The 18,943-nt window shown below is 46.4% G+C and overlaps 1 protein-coding gene across 1 annotated transcript in view; it reads right to left on the bottom strand.

Annotated features, from left to right (window-relative positions):
* Positions 1–18,943, bottom strand: part of TSPAN2 (tetraspanin 2) — a 516,484-nt gene that overhangs the window by 58,818 nt on the left and 438,723 nt on the right. Inside the window, exon 5 of the mRNA XM_078641236.1 lies at positions 7,576–7,674. Coding sequence (XP_078497362.1) covers positions 7,576–7,674 — 99 coding nt within the window. The remainder of the gene's footprint in view (positions 1–7,575; positions 7,675–18,943) is intronic.

Raw genomic sequence — 18,943 nt, 5'->3', positions numbered from 1 at the left:
GGCCCCACACACACTCATCATATACACAAACACTAACATAAACAAACAGACTCACACACTCACCACTACAGGCCACACACACTCATCATACACGCACACACACACAAAGACACACACATAGAGGGGCAGACACCGATGCAGAAGCACGCACTCATCACCCACACAAAGACACACACACACTGGGACAGACACTACTGCAGGCCACACACACCCATCATACACACACATACACGCACATCCAGGGGCAGACACCGCCGCAGGCTGCAGGCACTCATCAAACACACAGAGCCACACACAAAGGGGTAGATAACCACTGCCGGCCGCAAGCACTTATCACACATACAGAGCCAGACACAAAGGGGCTGACTCCGCTGCGGGTCGTACGCACTCATCATACCCACACACACAGGGGCAGACACCACTACAGAACGCACGCACTCATCACACACACAGGAGCCGACACCAGTGCAGGCCTCGCACCCTCATCAGGCATACACACATCGGGCTGCACTCCTCACTCCAAGCCGCTGTGGACATTGCAGACAGGCAGAGAGAGCAATGCAGCTCAGTGACACCACACCCCAATCACCCTGCCACAAATAGCATGTGGCCCCCGGCTTAACAATCCCCATCACCGGGTCACTGTGGGGCAGTCCCGGCCAGGCAGCAGCACCTGGTGTGTGTTACGCGAGTCAGCAGCATGCAGCGCTGCACAGACACAATAATCAGGAATATAGCATGGAGGGCTATACTTTAGCACCGAGAGGCAGCACTAGCATCACTCAGCACTATTAAAAAAATATACGTTTCTAATTCACGCGCATCTAGCATCAAGTGGCCAAAACAAAGCGAGCAGCGCATGTGCTGCAAAACTAGGTGACACACACACAGGAGCTGACACCATTGCAGGCCTTGCGCCCTCATCACATATACACACACAGGGCTGTACTCCTCACTCCAAGCCGCGCTGGACATTGCAGAGAGGCAGAGAGAGCTCTGCGGCTCAGTTGCGCCACACCTAAATCACCCTGCCACACATAGCATGTGACCCTCGATAAAAAAATTCCCCTCACCGGGTCACTGTGGGGAAGTCCTGGCCAGGCAGAAGCACCTGGTGTGTGTTATGTGAGTCAGCAGCAAGCAGCGCTCCACAGATACAGTAATCCGGTATATAGCATGGAGGGCTATACTTAAGCGCCAAGAGGCAGCACTAGCATCACTCAGCACTATAAAAAATATACACATTTCCAATTCATGCTCATCTAGCATCAAGTGACCAAAACAAAAAGAGCAGCACATGCGCTGCAACGCTAGGCGACACGTAAAAAGGAATGCGAATTCTGCCAGCAAATCACAGGACAAACAAGCATTTAAAATGCAATAGGACTTGTATTTACGCGAGACCTATTGCATTTGTAACTAAAGTGTGGGCATCCAAAAAGGCATAAATGGGAGTGTGTGGGGTGATGCCAAGAAGTTCCAGACCACAGCAGGAAACAGGGGGTGGCAGGGGAACAAAATACTTTTGAAAGTAAAGGGGCCAATTGCCATGGAACAACACAAATGACGACATGGCCGTCAGGAGGAGGGACTTACAAGCTGAAACCCAATGAGAAGGCCGCATTTAGAATGTAAGCTAATCAAAAACATGGGTGGAGAGTGGGTGGAGCTTAAACAAAGCTTCTCCGTTATAGTGTATACTGCATGGCTCGCAAAGCGAGCGGCGCATGTGCGCTGCAACGCTAGGTGAGACCTAAAAAGGAGGGAAACATTGGTTCCTGCTGATTAGCATAAAAAAATTGTTATATCATTGTTTGTTTAATAGCTGTTCACATCGTTTGTTAATATAGTAAAAGTGATAGAAGACATCAGTGTAGAGGCAGAGGTAACTTGACCCCATGTTACTGATGAAGTGGTCTGTGGGGGACCCCTAATGGGCAAGAAATTATTCTTGATCCTCACGGATTTGTGCAGATTTGCTGATCCAGACCACCCAGAAAACATATACTCACAGACCCACACTCCTACTAACACACCCATACAGCCACTCATACACCCACTCACAGACCCACTCACAGCCCTACTCACAGACCCACAGAGCCAGTCACACACCCATTCACCCAACCACTTAAATAACCCCTTACACATCCATACAACCACTCACCCACTGACTCACACAAGCATACAGCCACTCACACAACCACTCTCAGATCAAAAAACCACTCACACCCACACAGCCCTTCACACACCTACTCCCACACCCATGTAGCCACTCCCATGCCCACTTACACAACCACACAGCCACACACACACACATACACACACACATCTATATAGACACTCAGACCCCCACACAGTCTCTCACACAGCCGCTCACAGGCAGTGATACACTTACGGAAACTGTAATGGCATATTTTTGTATTAAATGTATTGCTGTTTTAATATTAAATGTATGCAACACCACCGGCAGACCCCTTATTTGTTCAAAGGTTCATGACAGATCCGCGGATCCATAAAATGAATTTTAAAATGAAAGACTTGGTGCATTTGTAGAAAGGCCACACAAGTTACCATACCTTATTTAAAATATATATATATATATATATATATATAAAGGGTATAAATAGAATGAATCTGTGAATAAAATGTATTTATAAACTCATGAAAATGTATATCAGTAAATTGAACTAATGGGTCAAATTGTCGTACAAATTTATATTTAAAAAATGTGACATTTACTATAAAAAAACAAAGGTTACAGGGACGTCGTAATTGGGTAATAGCATTAAAAAAAACAGAAATTCACTAAAAAAACAAAGGTTGCAGGGATGTTATAGTTAGATTCAGATTTTAGACAAATAAACCCATAGAAATTCAGCAGTTATAGTTATCTCAAATAACTATAACTCATGCCCTAAGGTAATTACAACTCACACCATTGCCATGCACTGCTAATTACCTCACATATTAAATCACTCATAACATCTTCTATAACATCACTGATAATATCACTGCAACATTTGCAGTGAAATTATTGATGAAAAAACTTCATGGCAGGGGCAAGAAAGAGAGAGAGTGTAATAAAGGGGAAATAAGTCATCTTTTTTTCTACTCCTTCGTAACAGATTTTTATTTTTAGGACCAATACTTTTCCTGTTGGTGGTCTTATACAAAGACTGGATTGCAGATGTAAAATCTGGGGAATCAAAACCTGAGACAAACATTTCCAGTGATATCACAACCAGGGTTTTTTTTTATATACGCTATCGCCGGATCTATTACACTTACCAATACATGTGCAAGATCATTTATTTGTCTCCCTTTGACATATTCCTTAAGATCTTCATGGATCAGTTTTCTGCAACGTTTACAAGTCTTTGGGCTATCACCCCTGCAAAGATTTTCTAATCTGCATTCAACAGCAAAATGCATCTATGCAATTCACATTTTGGAGAATTGTTTTGGGTTTATTATCAAGGTATTTAGTGTATCATGTCAGGACGATGGTAATGCAAAGTTATTACGATAAAATTGCATTAAATGGCTGTTTCAAAACTGGAATAACTTCCTCCTTCCCTTTTTTTAATATATATTTCACCTGGCAGCCATTCTTAAACCCTTCAATAATATCTCTAATTTCTGACGCCATAATCTTCTGACTCATTATTGACTGGATTCTTTCAATTTATGCAAACACAAGGAGATGATGGGCAGAGCGCTGAAACTTTTCAGACACTCACCCCCAGTCACAGATCTGGGTTGAATCCATCATCATTCTTTAGCTCACTTCGCCTCCCCAGTTCAGACCCGGCCATATGCAATCCAGTTTTGACCCTCTTCCTCATGTGACCAGGCCATGACACTGCTGATGAGTTTGTTCAGTTAGTTGAAGATACCTGAGAGAACCTGGAAGCTCAGCAGTATGAACTTGCTACTCATAACAATGAGAAGAGTCTACTAGTGAAGGGGAAAGAGTCAAGGGTCATGTGTGGGAGGCACTGGTTCCAGCTGGCATTTATGGTATTAAAAATGTTTGTGAAGCGGGCCTTGTGTGTCTGTGAGCCAAGATCGACATAGCTGAGCAAAATATATAGTTGCAACAATTTTGTTTGGCATAGTTTGAATGCTTAGTTTAAAATGCAAACAATTTCTAGATACAGGCTCTGAATAACCACTGGGTGTCTGTGACCTTTAAAATTACTTCATTGTTCCTTATGGGAGAACTGGTGAATTTTAAAAAGGAATGCAGCCATTGTTTAGTGGGACAGGCGTGTTTAGAGCAAGGGCTGCAATTTCAGTGAAACTTGACACAAACCAATGCTTAATTTGTAAAATAATAAGTGCTGGGGCCCTGACTAGGAGGTCTCTGCAGCTTTCACCACCCATTGCCCCTGTCACGACAGTCAATACAGGTCTCCAAATTTAAAGGAGTGGCTGTGGAGGCAGGTATTAGTATTTTTTAATGTATATTGTATACAGAAACAACCATTGTTCTTCTCATCTCTAAATTAGATTAGCAGCGCCACCATGTGGCAGACTGTCATAAGTGTGGTGTTGACAATTAAATGCTGGTGCCAAGCACCGGAAACCAATCAGGTGCAGGTGCTGAGTACCGGAAACCACCAGCTCAAATTAAGCACGGACACAACACTGCCACAACTCGACTTGGAAGCACTGGTCTGACTACAAACCTGAGAAAACATTTATTACAGGGTTGTTACACTCCCCCTTTCAATTATCAAAACCATTCTGAGATAAATAAAGACTTGCCATTTTGTCTAAGCTCCACTCCATAGAGAATCAGCCACCATAGTTGCGCCTTCTCCCTTCACAAACAAGGATTGGCAAAGCCAATAGCTCCGGCTTCAAAGGAATGCTGTGTAATAATGTGACAAATGCAAAAAGGATGGATTAAACCTAGATCTTTGTGACTGGGGGTTAATGTTTGCATTGTTCAGCATTTTTTTCCATCATTTGTTCCTTTTGCTCTTGGGAGAAGGGTATGCCCAGACGTGGGTCACGTGCTCACTGCACCGCTGGTTTCAAGCTAGCCTAGCTGGTGAGGGGTGATGCCCCGAAACAGGTCCCAGGGTGCCTGTTTCTGGTCCAGGGAGGACATGGCATGGCAGTTCGGGCTTGACTGTTCCAAAAAGGAACAGGATCAAGACCGCTTTGCATATGGCTGGGTCCAAACTGGGGTGGTGTGGGGAGGAACAGAATGACGGATTAAACTCAGATCTTTGTGACTGAGGGTGAATGTTTTCATAGTTCAGCATTCGGTCCATCATTTGTTCCTTTTGCTGCATATTAATGTGAAGAATTACAAGTAGATAGCATGGGTAATGTTGGTAGGAAGAAAAGTTTAATGATAACGTGACATACATGTAAAGTGCCTTAGAGATTGTATGAAAAGTCATATAGAAGAGGTGCAAGTTACATATTTGTTAGAAAATACAGTGGCTTGTGCAATGCTTTTAAAATTGCATTTGTTGGTATATAAAAGAGTACTGTATTACGCAATTGTTTTTTGTACTTTTAGTGATGAAGAAGTAGGTAATGTAAATTGTTTAGACAAGCACAGTTTTAAAATACAGTTTTATGGATACATGGATGTGTGGAAAGTGGCTGTGTGAGCAGACAGAGTTGTAGGGATAGCTGGCAAGGTTCATGGATGAATAGACTGATGAAAGATGAATAAGTGAATGAACTGATCAATGGATGATCTGATGGATGGATGGTGATTGCGTGGATGTACATATCAAAGGAAGATGGATGGATGAATCGAGGTTGAATGTGTGGATGGATCAATGAATCAATGCCTAGATAGATGGGAGGCGAGTGTATACATTTTCTGATAAATGATTCGCAGGATGAAGGTAGAGGAGGCAGAATGAATTTATGCCGTCCTTTATTGGAATTAAAATGTTTGAAGTGTGGCAGCTTGGAGGGAAGTTGCTGACATTAGGTGAAGGGAGTCAATGCAGAGAAAGTTGCAGGGGGCATGAATTAACCAACACATGTTTCCTAACTACATGTGCTCACCCTGTCTGTGCTTCTGTACTGATGGGTTTCACCAGAGAAAAGCCAACACTATAATTATACAGATTAAAAACGTTATTATCCGAATGGCAGAGGATTGGTAGATGGGTGCATAGATGGATTGAAGATGGCTATGTGGACAGATGGATGAATGGTAGATGTAGAAATGGATGGATGGATAGATTGATGCATAGGTAGGAGAAAGGTTGGTATGTGTCGGGAAGTATGATGAATGGGCGGCTGGATGAAAGATAGGGATGTGGATGGGTGGATGAATAGGTGATGGATAAAAGTGGGCATGGGGATTATGGATGAATGGGGGATTGATAGATGAATAGTTGATTCATGAATGGATGAACAGTAGGTATATGGATGGACGGATGAATGGAAGGTAGGCATGTGGACGGATGGATAGGTGGATGAAAGGACAGTATGTGGATGGATGGTTGGGTGGATGGATGGCTCTATAGATGAACGTGGGGTTGTGGACCGATGCATGCATACATGAATGTAAGATACATTAGTGACTGAACAGATGAGAGGTTGAGCTGATGGTTATGGGTGTGCAAAGAAAAGGGTGGAGAGTGAATTTGAGAAAGAAGCAAGAGATGGGAAGAGATATCAATAGAGGAAATTGCACTGTCCAGTAACAGATGATTCCTACTTGGCGAAAGCACATTGAAGGCGAGATGGGTGGATGAATGGATAGTTACAATGTGGGTGAGTGAATGGCAACATAGCATATCACATTTTATACCAGCCATCAAATACATGTATTCACTAAAGCAATTAGAAAAAACACAATTCTCTCAAGAAGTGCTTTGTTAAAGTATGTACAAATGCATATTAATTAGTGGACCCTGAGCATCCCATACTGATCTCAAACACAAAACTGCACTCTGAAGTTGATAAGGGAAGAGGGGCGTTGACAGCAATACAGCAACACACTCCTGTCTGTGCTCCTACCATCTGTGCTGCTGCCAGAGAAGAGCAAACACCATGGTTATCTAGAAGTATGTGTGCCCTAAAAGGCATGCTCGATCCCTTTCAATTTAGTGATCCTTCTCTCGAGGATGAAAACAGCCATGCTCACACAGATTGAAAAAACACAATGATCGCAGTTGCCTGGAGGGTAAGGACCCTTTCTTTGGCGGAACACAGCTTTTGCCAGATAAAAAACTGTGCTGAGGTAACATTTTCTGACCGGGCCTACAGTCTCTTCCTGTAGTAATCCTAAAAGCTCTTTTTTTAAATCACATAAGGACTGGTGACGGCTGCACTTTCAACCTGACCTAAAAGGTTCAAAATTCTCATTATTCATGAAATAATATTTAGCAAAATGTCTCATTTTCAGCAGCTCCTTCCTATAAATCAGTATAAAAATATATTTCCTCATATTGTCCTGAAACATGTGAAAGGTAATCAGTAACATTTTGAAACAAAAGCAGCAGGTTCATGTGACTAAACATGATTTTTATTATAATAATAATACTATCATAAGGCAGATTAGTAGATGTTAGCATGTAGAATACTTACTGTAGTGTGGAAAGACAGTAGAGTTGTATTAGTTCCTTCTACCCCTTTTTTATAGTCGTCAAGGGCTGTGGTGTAAATGTTTTGAAACTCTTTAATAGCCTAATGAAAAGAGGAAAGTTATGAAATAGCATTTTCTATTAATTTCTTTTATTAACATTTATTATTGAACCTTCTGTACAAAACATTCTTGGTGCACAGTTTATCATTATACCCAAAGCATACATAACTTACGATGGTCAGTAGATTAACAAAATATAAAACACATGAAGATCATCTGAAAATAAATTAACCTGGGGCAAAGCACTCACTCTAAGCTCGTGTAGTTTGAGTACTTCGCACTACGCGAACTGCACGTAGCACAGTGCAAAGAAACATAGCATAGTGCAGTGGTCATTTTTTGCTTGCGTCCTCAACGTCAAGTTGGCGATCCCAAGCAAGCAAAATGACATCCCGGCAAGACTTTTTCCTCATTCGCGATCAGCAACACCAAGTTGCCGATCGCGAGCGCGCAAAATAAACCTCCCGGCGAGATTCTCAATGCAGGGAGGTCAGGTTTCCCGTATGCTCGCAACCACTCGCGATGAGAAACTACCAGTCCACGTTTAGAAAGCTGCGGCTCGAGTAAAAATATTCTCGAGCGTCAGAAAACTACAGCTTGCACTGTGCAAGATGCCGTTTTCAATGATTGCACAGTGCCGGATCGTTGTCCGCACTGTGCAATCGTTGAAAACAGCATCTTGCACAGTGCGAACAGGGTACTACACAGTTCGCGTAGTGCTAAGCGTAGCTCGCATAGTGCGAAGTGCTCGTCACGTAGCGCTACTTTGTGAACTATGCCCAGCGTTAAAATAAATGTACCACAGAGGTGGGAGACCCATATATCAAACGGACACCAGATCGGCAATCCCTCCTGCCAGCACAGGTGTGTCGCCTTGGGAGCTAAGGTACCATGCTTACATGACATCTAAGGTAACTCAGCAGGATGGGCTGCATAAAAGCAGGTTAAGTGACAAGAGTATGGATACTGCGCGGTGGAGACATCACCACTTGTATCAGTTTTTATAGTGGATTAATATGTCATGTAAAGCCCCCAGAAGTTTTTGGGTCAGCTCCGAGGGGTAGTAGTTCGCTGAAATTCTCGGTTTGTATGCTACAATGGAGCATGTCGTGCAACCACTGGGCTACAGTGGGTGTAGGGCCCCTAGACCAGCTGATAGCTACCCTCCGTTTCGCCATGAGGAGACCCATGTCTACTAATCTGTGTATTGCCTTGGGAAGCTGTTCGGAATATCCCAAAAGGGTGGGAGCCGGGTCTGGAGTGAGTGTTGAGTCCGTTATTTTCCCCAATTCTAGGAAAACAGATTCCCAGAATTTATACACCCCCGGAGAAGACCATGCAAGATGAAGGAAATCTGCGGTCTGTGCGTTACATCTGTTGCAAGCCGGGCTGTCCCTCAGTCCATACCTGTGTAATCTCTCTGGAGTGCAATCCACTCTATTCACATACTTGAAGTGTATCAGCCTATGTCTGCCATGTAAAGAAATACGTTGTGTGCTAGTACAACAGTAGGTCCACATAGAGTCATCTATAGTTTGTTATAAATCACGCTGCCAGGCCAGCCTGGCCGTAATATAGTGATTTGCTGTATGGGACATTGCTAACTTATATATGTGTTATGGGATCGGCTATCTCGGGAGAGCGAGGAATGGGCAGGAGACGCGTTTTAGTCAGAGAGGGCTTTATTGCAGCGTATAAGTAGTCCGTACAGGTCTTCCTAGAGATCAGAGTCCTTCTGGGGGATCGGCTTCGGCTCCTCCTATGGGCTCTCGATTTTGATGGATCCGTTCGACGTAGCCCCTCGGGTCTCCTCCTTGCTAGGGGCAGATCCTCGTCCGTGGCGCCGCTCACCCAGGGAAACACAAAGAAGGAAGGGAGTCAGTGTAGTGTCCGGTACTCATGAGATAATGGGGAAAAGGAGTGAGGAAGCCCCCAAAGTGCAGCACACAAAGGCTCCCGCGCAGTGAGGGGTGTAGTGCTCAGGGGTAAGGGTACACCGGGACAGGGGTCTCCCAATTACTCAGTTGAACTGCCTTTTCTCCCGACCCAACCCGCAACTCGTCTCCGTACCTGCGAGAGCCACACGCCTCCCCCGGGCGAGTGGCAGGGTGGCTCGTGGGAACGTTGGCCTCCTGGCGTATCCTCCGTAGCTGACACGCTCTCCTCTGATCTTCCTCAGCTCGAATCCTCCTCTCCACAACACGCTCTTTCTCCGACTCTCCTCTCCCGCTCTCGTCTCTCCGGGTGTACAAGCACACCGTCTCCTTTCCGGCTTCCGCATTTAACTCCGTCTCCTCCGAATGTAGCCCCGCCCACTCTTCTCCTAGTCTCCAGTTAAAGGGCCACGGGTCCTCCAGTTCACCAGAGGCGCCGATTTCGTAATCAACAGAAGGAAGTTCGTTCTGTAGCGGGGAACAAAGGGGGGGGATGGTAAGAGCCCCAGGGGGGAGTCCCGTTGCCCATGTCCAGTGTAGGGGGACACACCACCCCGTTACAATATGCTAGAGACTATCTTGCGGGGCAACTTAGCTTTAATGATGTAGGACAATTCCAACAACTCAAGGGGTTCTTGGAGTTCCTCTGCTAATATGTCAAACAGTGCTCGCCACATTCTATAAAACTGGAACAGCTGCAGCAGGGAGGTAGTAGCAGCCAAGCCCTCCAACTTTACCCAATTTTTAACTACACTATTGTGGAATAGATTCCCCGCAGTCAAAATGTTCAATGAGTGCAATGCACGTATAACCCCTCTGTCTCTGCATGGGGCCAGCCAGAGATTCTATTCAATTGACATAACCTGGGAGTACAATATTGCCCCCGCTTGTAATTGCAGTAAATTATGCCAAGCATGACGATTCGAATTAATGGAGTCTAATATCCTGGTCTGGGGTTTTGAAAATTGTGGCCGGAAGGGGAAGCGTGTCAGCAAATGGTTTTTCGATACAGAGAAACGGGATATCCAGCGAGCCATGCATCCAATATTAAGCTTGGGCGCCTTGCGCCGCTCTGTATTACAAATTTAAATCTGGCGCGCGTAACCCCCCATGTGATATGGTAAAGTAAGTAACTGCCAATTCACCCTCGCTTGTTTGCCCGACCAGGCCAATTTTATCAACAATTTGTTGACTCTGTGAAAAAAGGAGCAAGGTAAAACCATGTGGATGTTTGTGAAGAGGAGCAGGAACCGGGGCCGTACCACCATTTTCATAATAGAAATTCTGCCTAGCAGAGACAACGGCAACCTAATCCAGGTTTCTATGTCATCCTCCAGCCTGCTGACTGCAGTGCCATGATTTTCTCTAAATACAATTTCCGAATCTGTGTGACGCCGGACCCCCAGATACCGTATTGCGTCTGTGGACCATTGTAACGGAAAGTCCAACTCAAAAGGAGTCGTGACCCGAGTGAGCGGGAAAATTATGGACTTAGACCAATTGACCCGCAATCCTGACAGCGCCCCAAAATGCACTACCTTCCTTAGGACGGAGGAGAGATTACTTTCCGGGTCGCGAACATATTATAACGTGTCATCCGCATAGGTAGACACTATGGTCTCATAATTCAGGAAGCGAATACCTTTGTGACTGTGGTACTCCCTCAATTCACACGCTAGCGGTTCAACCACCAGGGCATATAAAATGGAGGACAGCGGACAACCCTGTCTCGTCCTTCTAGTTACGAAAATGGGATCCGTCACCAAGTTTCCTATTTTCATTCTAGCAGAGGGGGAATTGTACAGTACCCCTATCAGTTTCAAAAAGACTGGGCCCAGCACCATTCTAGACAGTATGTGTCGGATGAAGGGCCACTCGACCGAGTCGAAGGCCTTCTCACCATCGAGGAAAACCACGACCGCTTTAGAGTACTGTTTAATATGTTGAATGGTCCCAAACACCGTGCAAAGATTGTAGGTGAGATTCCTGTCTGCGATAAACCCGGCCTGCTCAGGAGCCACTAGTACTGGTGCCAGGGGTACTAAACGATTAGCAAGAATCTTAGCAAACAATTTGGTGTCAACATTGAGCACTGAGAGTTGGTGATAAGACCCACACTCTTCCAATGGCTTGCCTGGTTTGGGAATGACGACAATTATCACCTCTCTCATCGTAGGTGGCATTGTGCCTGACACGCACATGTCATCAAAAAGCGCTGAGAGATGTGGGAGTAATAAATTAAAAAAAGCTTTATAAAAGCCGACAGTAAAGCCATCCACCCCAGGGGCACTAGTAGCTTTCATACTCGACAAGGCCAATAGAATTTAGTCTTTTTCTATGGGCCACATAAGAAACTCCTGATGAATATTGGTGAGGAATGGCAATTTAATGTGCACAAGATAGTCTAAGATTTCATCCTCAGTGCCGGAAGACTGGGATGTGTATAACTTTGAGTAAAAGTGTTTAAACCCATCTGCTATGTCCGTATCCTCAGATAGCAGTTCACCCTCTGCAGATCTAAGTTCGGTAACCCGTGTTTTACTGAGTTTTGCCTTCAATACTTGCACCAGTACAGAGCCAGGCCTGTCCTCCTCCCCATAAACCTGTGCCGTGGCGTATTTGCCTAGGTGTTTGACTTCGCTGTCGGCAGCTTCATGATATTCTCCCAACAGTTCTTTAATTTCATGCGATGTTGCCTCATCATCACCCGCTAATTGCCATCTTTCCAGGGCTCCCAGTTTCTTTTCCAGATCAGGCAGCCGCTGTCGGATAGAGCAGAGAACCCCTGAGTGCTTGGCCATGGAAAAACCATGTATGTAGATCTTGACGGTCTCCCAAACTACCCACTGACCCCACATTAATAGTAAAAAACATTTATATAGCTTCAGCCAGGTCTTCTCTAAAGGCTGGATCCAGCAATGAGTAAGGGGGAAATCGCCAAGGGAATAGTGGTATAGACTTCTTTGGGGTGATAAGAACGAGCAGAAGGGGGGAGTGATCTGACAGAGTTCGAGGAAGTACCAAGCTTTCCCAAGTGTGCAACAGGAGTGGCGAGGAAGCCAACCAGTAGTCGATGTGAGTATGCAGATTATGATAAGCGGAGTCATGTGTGTAACCTCCCCAATCCGGGTATCGGGTTCGCCAAACATCGCAAAGATCCATGCCAACCATGGCGCTCTCAAGTGCTCTAGCTGCTGCGGAGGGACGCCTCATTGGTACCCCCGATCTGTCCATGTTTCAGTTTCTGACCAGGTTAAAGTCCCCACCCCAAAGGAACTGAGCTTCCGAGTACCTGCTGGTGGCATCTGCAAGTGTTGTGTAAAACTCCGGGAAATCATAGTTGGGGCCGTAAACGTTCCCTATGACTAAGTCCATGTCCTTCTCGTGACATCTGGAGATCACATATCGGCTGTCCCTGTCCGTGACTGATTGAACCAGTGAGTATGATGATTTAGGATTAACCCAGGTCAGCACCCCTCTGGCATGTGTGGTGAAACCTGAGACATTTATATTATCTAACAATTCTCTGCTGCGGAGTAATGTGCTGTTAAGTCGGAGGTGTGTCTCCTGTAAAAGGGCAATGTCAATGATCTGCCTGTGTTAATAATTCAACACCTTGTGCAGTTTTCGATGGTCGGTAAGCCCCCTGATATTCCACGGAAGCGCGCGCAGGGTATCTAGTGTCGTAGAAGCATCAACATCACTAGGTCCCACCATCTCGTGTATTAAAGCATGTTGTGCAATCTGACCTGGGCAGAAAATTATTGGTTAGTACACCATGTGCAAACTGACAAAAAACATCAATCAACAAAGACACAAAGATAGCAATACTGTTCTCTCAACCCATCATCCCCCACCCACGACAGACCACCCCCAACTCGGCCGTGATACTTCCCCTAGGACTCTCAATCAAAACCCCCTCCACCCCTCCAATCAAAATATCCTCCCTTGTGTGATTCACTCGTGGGCAGATTTTGCTCGACTAACAAAGAATACTATTTGGACATGAAAGAGCCCACCCCATGCATCGTCAGTGTATAAGTATGCAGCCACGTGATCCAAATAGTCTCAGGCCTCGGCAATCGTATGGAACATAGTCCAGCGGCTCCCCATCCATTTCCGGGGAAATATTAGTACCTCAGGGACCGAACCCAGCCACTTACAACAGTCCTAGAGTAGTCTCTTTGGGCCAGACATACAGTCGCTTCATGGAGTTCCCGTCTCAGCTGATCCTCAGCACCGTTTCTGATGTCGCCCCCCAAATTGCAATCTATAATGATTCTTTAACTAAACCAAGCATACCACCCCCTTTATATACATGGTAAAGAGACAGCTCCGTGCCGCGATTGTCAGCACCCAGACAACCCACTGGGCACCCCTGCCTCCGGATACCCCACCCCGAGACCATACTTATCATCCAGAGGTGTCCTGCCACTTTTAATCTTGTCCCTCCAGTGACCCCTGGCCGCCTCGTCAAGCAGGTGTCGTTTTTGGCTGTGGCGATTCTCCTTAGACCAGTCCTTTAAGGCCCTCTGCAAGGACTTTGGATCAGTGGAGATGTGAGAGCGGTCTTGTATGTTAACCAGGAGTCTTGCAGGATACAACATGGCGTAGTCAATGCCAAGATCTCGTAGCTGTGTCTTCATGGGTACAAACTGCTGGCGCGCTTCCTGCACTCGAATAGTCCGGAAAAAGTGAGATTGTGGAGCCTTCGTAAGCCAGTGGTTGCTTTTCCCTCGCCAGGCTTAGCGCAGCGTCCCTGTCTTGGTAGTTGAGCAGTTTTGCGATGATTGATCTAGGTGGTGCCCCCGGGGGCTTGCGGGGCCCCAGGGAGCGGTGCGCCCTCTCCACCACAAACATAGTGGAAAAAGTTCCCTCTCCAAACAAGGTGACCAGCAGTTTCTCAATAAATAGTTCCATGGTGCCAGTTGGGGTAGACTCCGGCAGGCCAGTAATTCTAAGGTTGCAGCGACTGGAACGAGTCTCCAAGTCCTCAGTTTTATCTCGAAGAGCCCGCAGGACTCTCCCAAGTTGTTTGTGCTCAGTGTTGAGCGTAGTGTGCACTTCCGCCACCTCCGTAATCCTACGCTCCGACATATCTAGCCGTTCAGCATGTTTGTCTAAGCGCTCAACCAATCTGTCCATCCTGTATAATAGAGTGTCCATCTTCATACCCAGTGAGGTAATGCCACTTTGTAAGCTTTTCTCCATGGTCAACAGCATGCATCGGATGTCAGGGCTTGGGTCTTCAGCCGTGGGGGCCTGCACTCTGGTAGCATCTTCAGTAGTTGCGTCATAAGACTTCGACCTTTTCTGCTCAAATGAAAGGTTTGGCTGCGCTCTGTCCACCCTGCCCAACTTTGCGACAATAAAGACCCGCACGGCAGACCGTCTTTACTCCCCCTCACTGGAGCTCAGTATGCAAAATGGCAAGAAAGTCCACAAGAGAGCCAAGGCAACTCCAATCCTCGCCGCTAACAATAAGTCCGAAGGGTAACACCTTGTGTAGGGCGACGCAGGCCTCTGCTCACCAGTACATACACCTGCCGGTGAACCCAAACTCAAGTGTGTAGGTCAGCGTTCGAGTTTTGCGACTTTGAAAGTTTGTGCCCAGACTGGGTCCCTGATGGTGGAGAAACGCACAACACTGCTAACCTAGTTCCTCCGGGCACCTACACCCAGCTCTTCAGAACTTAAAAATGTTTCTGCGCACTGCGCCACTCGTTTCTCAATATAAAGCAAGGGAGCCTCAGTAAAGCACTCAGCTACCGGGCGCAAGTAGATAGGGCACAGCTTAGGAGAGCCGTACTACTCAGGCATCACAGCATGGGCGAGAGCCGTGGCCAAGGGCGCCGCAGACTTCCAATCCTGCGGCGGCAAGAACACAAAGTAGCACGCTCTAAGGGGCCTCCTCAAACAATCCACCGACCTTATTCCTGGGCGCAGCACCCACGGATTCTGGACACTGCTCATCGACTCCGGTCAGAGCACAGCGCTCCCGCCTCACACGGAACTAAGATGGCGGACCTGAGGGGTAGCGCACGTCTCGTCCATACAGGCCCTCAGAGCACATACGCAAAGGGCACAATCGATGAGGGAGACACCCTACAGATTTGGCTCATGTGTCAGGGGCAAATAGGGCTGCAGCAGCGGCGAGGCTAAAAGTGCATAGGACTTCTCCACCATGCGCCACGGATCCTCCAGGTGGCCCGCAAACAGTGGCGACTCTAGCTCCCCCAAGCCGCGTGTAACCGAGGTTCAAGCCTGCACCTCTGGTGTGCAACAATGTTTTGGAGCTCACTGCCCCTGTGAGCTCCAAAACATTGTTCAGGTTTACCGGGGGGCTCAACGTGTCACTCACACTCCGGGTGCTCTAACAGTGAAGCTGCTGGTCTGAATCCACTACGCAGACCAAATCCAGCTCGGGAATCAGGGCCTGGCAAGGCGCACGCCATCAGGACTCCACAACTTCGCTGAGCTCGGTCGTAGCAAAGCCGGAGTTTGACACTTTTCTTCCAGGCGTCTTCCGATGGGCGGGCCTCGTCTTACGTTATGTTTTTAGGCACCCAGCTGCCGGATAATTGTAGGATGTTTAGACGATATCACGGAGCTCAAAGCTCAAGCAGCCATCTTAGTTGCGAGCAAGCTCCGCCCCCCCAGCATTTTCTATTAATTATTTAGACACTACATTTAAATCTGGCTTTCACTTTTAGGCTCAATCATTCCCAATCATTTAAAAGGGATATGTAAGAGAATAGAGTCCTGCATGGATTGTAGAAATCTAGTGTTTGTGACTGGCAAAGAATGTCAACTATTGTGCACAACATATAGAGCATAGCTACTGAACAATTAGAATATGGTATTTCCCTGTGTTATTGGTATGACATGTTAAAGGATTCTATGCCCCCCACAATGTAAATGTAAATCTAAATGTAGGCATATTTGTAAAGCGCACTGATACTTCGGAGTGTCCTGGCGCTGTACTCATACCGCTAGGGAACCCTTCCTGGTTTTTCCCCGTGAACTGTCCACTCCTGGGCATCCCTAGGGTGCAACCAGGCATCCCTAGCGCTGTTGGGGGCCGTTGTGGAGACTAAGCAAGCTATTGCCCAGAGTTGCAGCGTGGGACCCATGCTTAGAGTAGGCACCGAGGCGAGAAATCAGGTCCGGGGAATTATGAGCCCAAGATCCGCCGAGACCAGCCGAGGCAGGAATTGAACCCTGGTCCCGGGCCAGACCTCTGCATCAGGGTCTGCCGCTCTAACCATTGAGCCACACTTCTCCACTGAATGGTATGGTCATGTTAGGACCAAGAACTGCTGTAATTGCTGAAATACAAAGTACAGCAGTGCCTGGCTCAAGGTAGGGTATGGCATACATTTACTTTTACAAAGCACACCAAATGTTTCTTTTTAAATATACCTTATATTCCCTAGAGTACAACAAGTATATCCTGACAGGTGCAGGGCATATAGAAGCATGTTTATTACATTTTCCTCAGATGTTCACTTCAAAGCAAAATGGCCTAATGTGAGATGTTTCTTCAATGGTAAAATAGCATGTACTGGTTACAATAGTCAGGGGTCTAGCTTCAGAGGGGGTGTTTGGGGTTTGACACCCCCGAATACATGCATTAATGGCTTCCTAGATGAGTCTGGAGGCCCTGAGTAGGGTCTGATATCTCTGGGGCAGTGTTTGTTTTGATTTGAACCAAAAATGAGAACCAAAAAAGTGACCCTTGGTGTAAAAAAGAAAGAAATATATATATATATACTAGCAGCCCGTCCCGACGTTGTCCGGGAGCAATTAGGCTTCATGGCCCCCGCCCGGCCCGACGTTGTCCGTGGGTCCCCCGGAGCCTTCCTCCATATATTGCAGTATTATACCTCTATGTTTACTTTGTACGCTTTTGTAACCTGCACACGTCACTTTTTCCTCCTGTAATGCAGTATTATACCTCTGTTTACTTTATACGCTTTTGTAACCTGCACACGTCACTTTTTCCTCCTGTAATGCACTGTTTGGCTCACTTTTGTAATGCACCGTTTGCTTCCTCTTGTATTTTGTTGGCTCACGATTGTCATTTTTGTTTGATTTAATGTAACGTTTGCTTACTTTGTACGCTTTTGTAACCTGCACACGTCACTTTTTCCTCCTGTAATGCCCCGTTGGCTCACTTTTGTAATGCACCGTTTGTTCCTCTTGTATTTTGTTGGCTCACGATTGTCATTTTTGCTTCATTTAATGTAACGTTTGCTTTTGTATTTTGCCGCCGCTCACCGCTCCTAAATAAATAAATAACCTACCTGATCCGCCGCTCACCGCTCCTCCCCGCCTGTCCGCCGCTCCTCACCGCCTGTCCGCCGCTCCTCACCGCCTGTCGACCGCTCCTCACCGCCTGTCCGCCGCTTCTCACCGCGCTCCTCACCGCCTGTCCACCGCTCCTCACCGCCTGTCCGCCGCTCCACACTGCTCCTCCCCGCCTGTGCGCCGCTCCTCCCCGCGCTCGTGTCCACCGGTCCTCTTCGCGCTCCTGTACGCCGCTCCGTCCCACGCTCCTAACGTCAGCACGCACGTCGCAGCCGGCGCTTCTTCCAAGGGACTACTTTTTTTTTTGGTAAATTTTTGAAATTACGTATATTTATTAAGTTTATATAGCCTATGTCCATCTGCACAGCCTGACGATTACAACAATGTATCGGGTGTGTGGATTGGCGCTGTGGTTTCCGAGTTTACCCGCCTCAAAGGTTCAAAGTTCTTCCTTTATAATAGTAGTATAGATCAAGCTCCTAGGGGTGTCCAAAATTCAAGCGGCATATATATATACGTGTGTGTGTGTATATTTATATATATATGTATATCCTATGTGGTGTTCCTCAGAATGCGAAGAATATGTAGCTCTGATTTAGACCTAGAGGCTTGTCAAACCGAAGCATATAAGAGATTTCTTGCCCGTGGATACTGCCCAAGAGAGTTAGAACATTCAAGAGTTAAGGCTAACAGCCGTAGCAGAGAGGAATGTCTGGCTGGATTAGGTAATAAAGATCAATCGAGAGATAACCTAGATTCCAGTAAGAACAAGGAACAGATCAGCCTTATTACTACATTCAACAAGGAAGAAAGGAAAGTGAGGGGCATTATAAAAAATCATTGCCCACTGTTAAGAACTGACATTACCCTAGCCCAACTGTTACCAGAGGAACCATCTATCACCTTCAGAAGGGCACCCTCTATGAGGGATGCCCTAGTAAAATCAAGTCCAGAGGTGGTTAACTCTAGGAACTGGTTATCAAACAAGACAGGGTTCCACAAGTGCATATCATGCAGAGCATGTACATTTGGTGTAAATACTAGTGAATATTGCACTGCTTTTGAT

Source organism: Lissotriton helveticus, chromosome 5_1 (genome assembly GCF_964261635.1).
Source record: "Lissotriton helveticus chromosome 5_1, aLisHel1.1, whole genome shotgun sequence".
Classification (NCBI taxonomy): Eukaryota; Metazoa; Chordata; class Amphibia; order Caudata; family Salamandridae; genus Lissotriton; species Lissotriton helveticus.
Note: the sequence above shows the minus strand (reverse complement) of the source record. Positions and strands in the feature narration are given on the sequence as shown.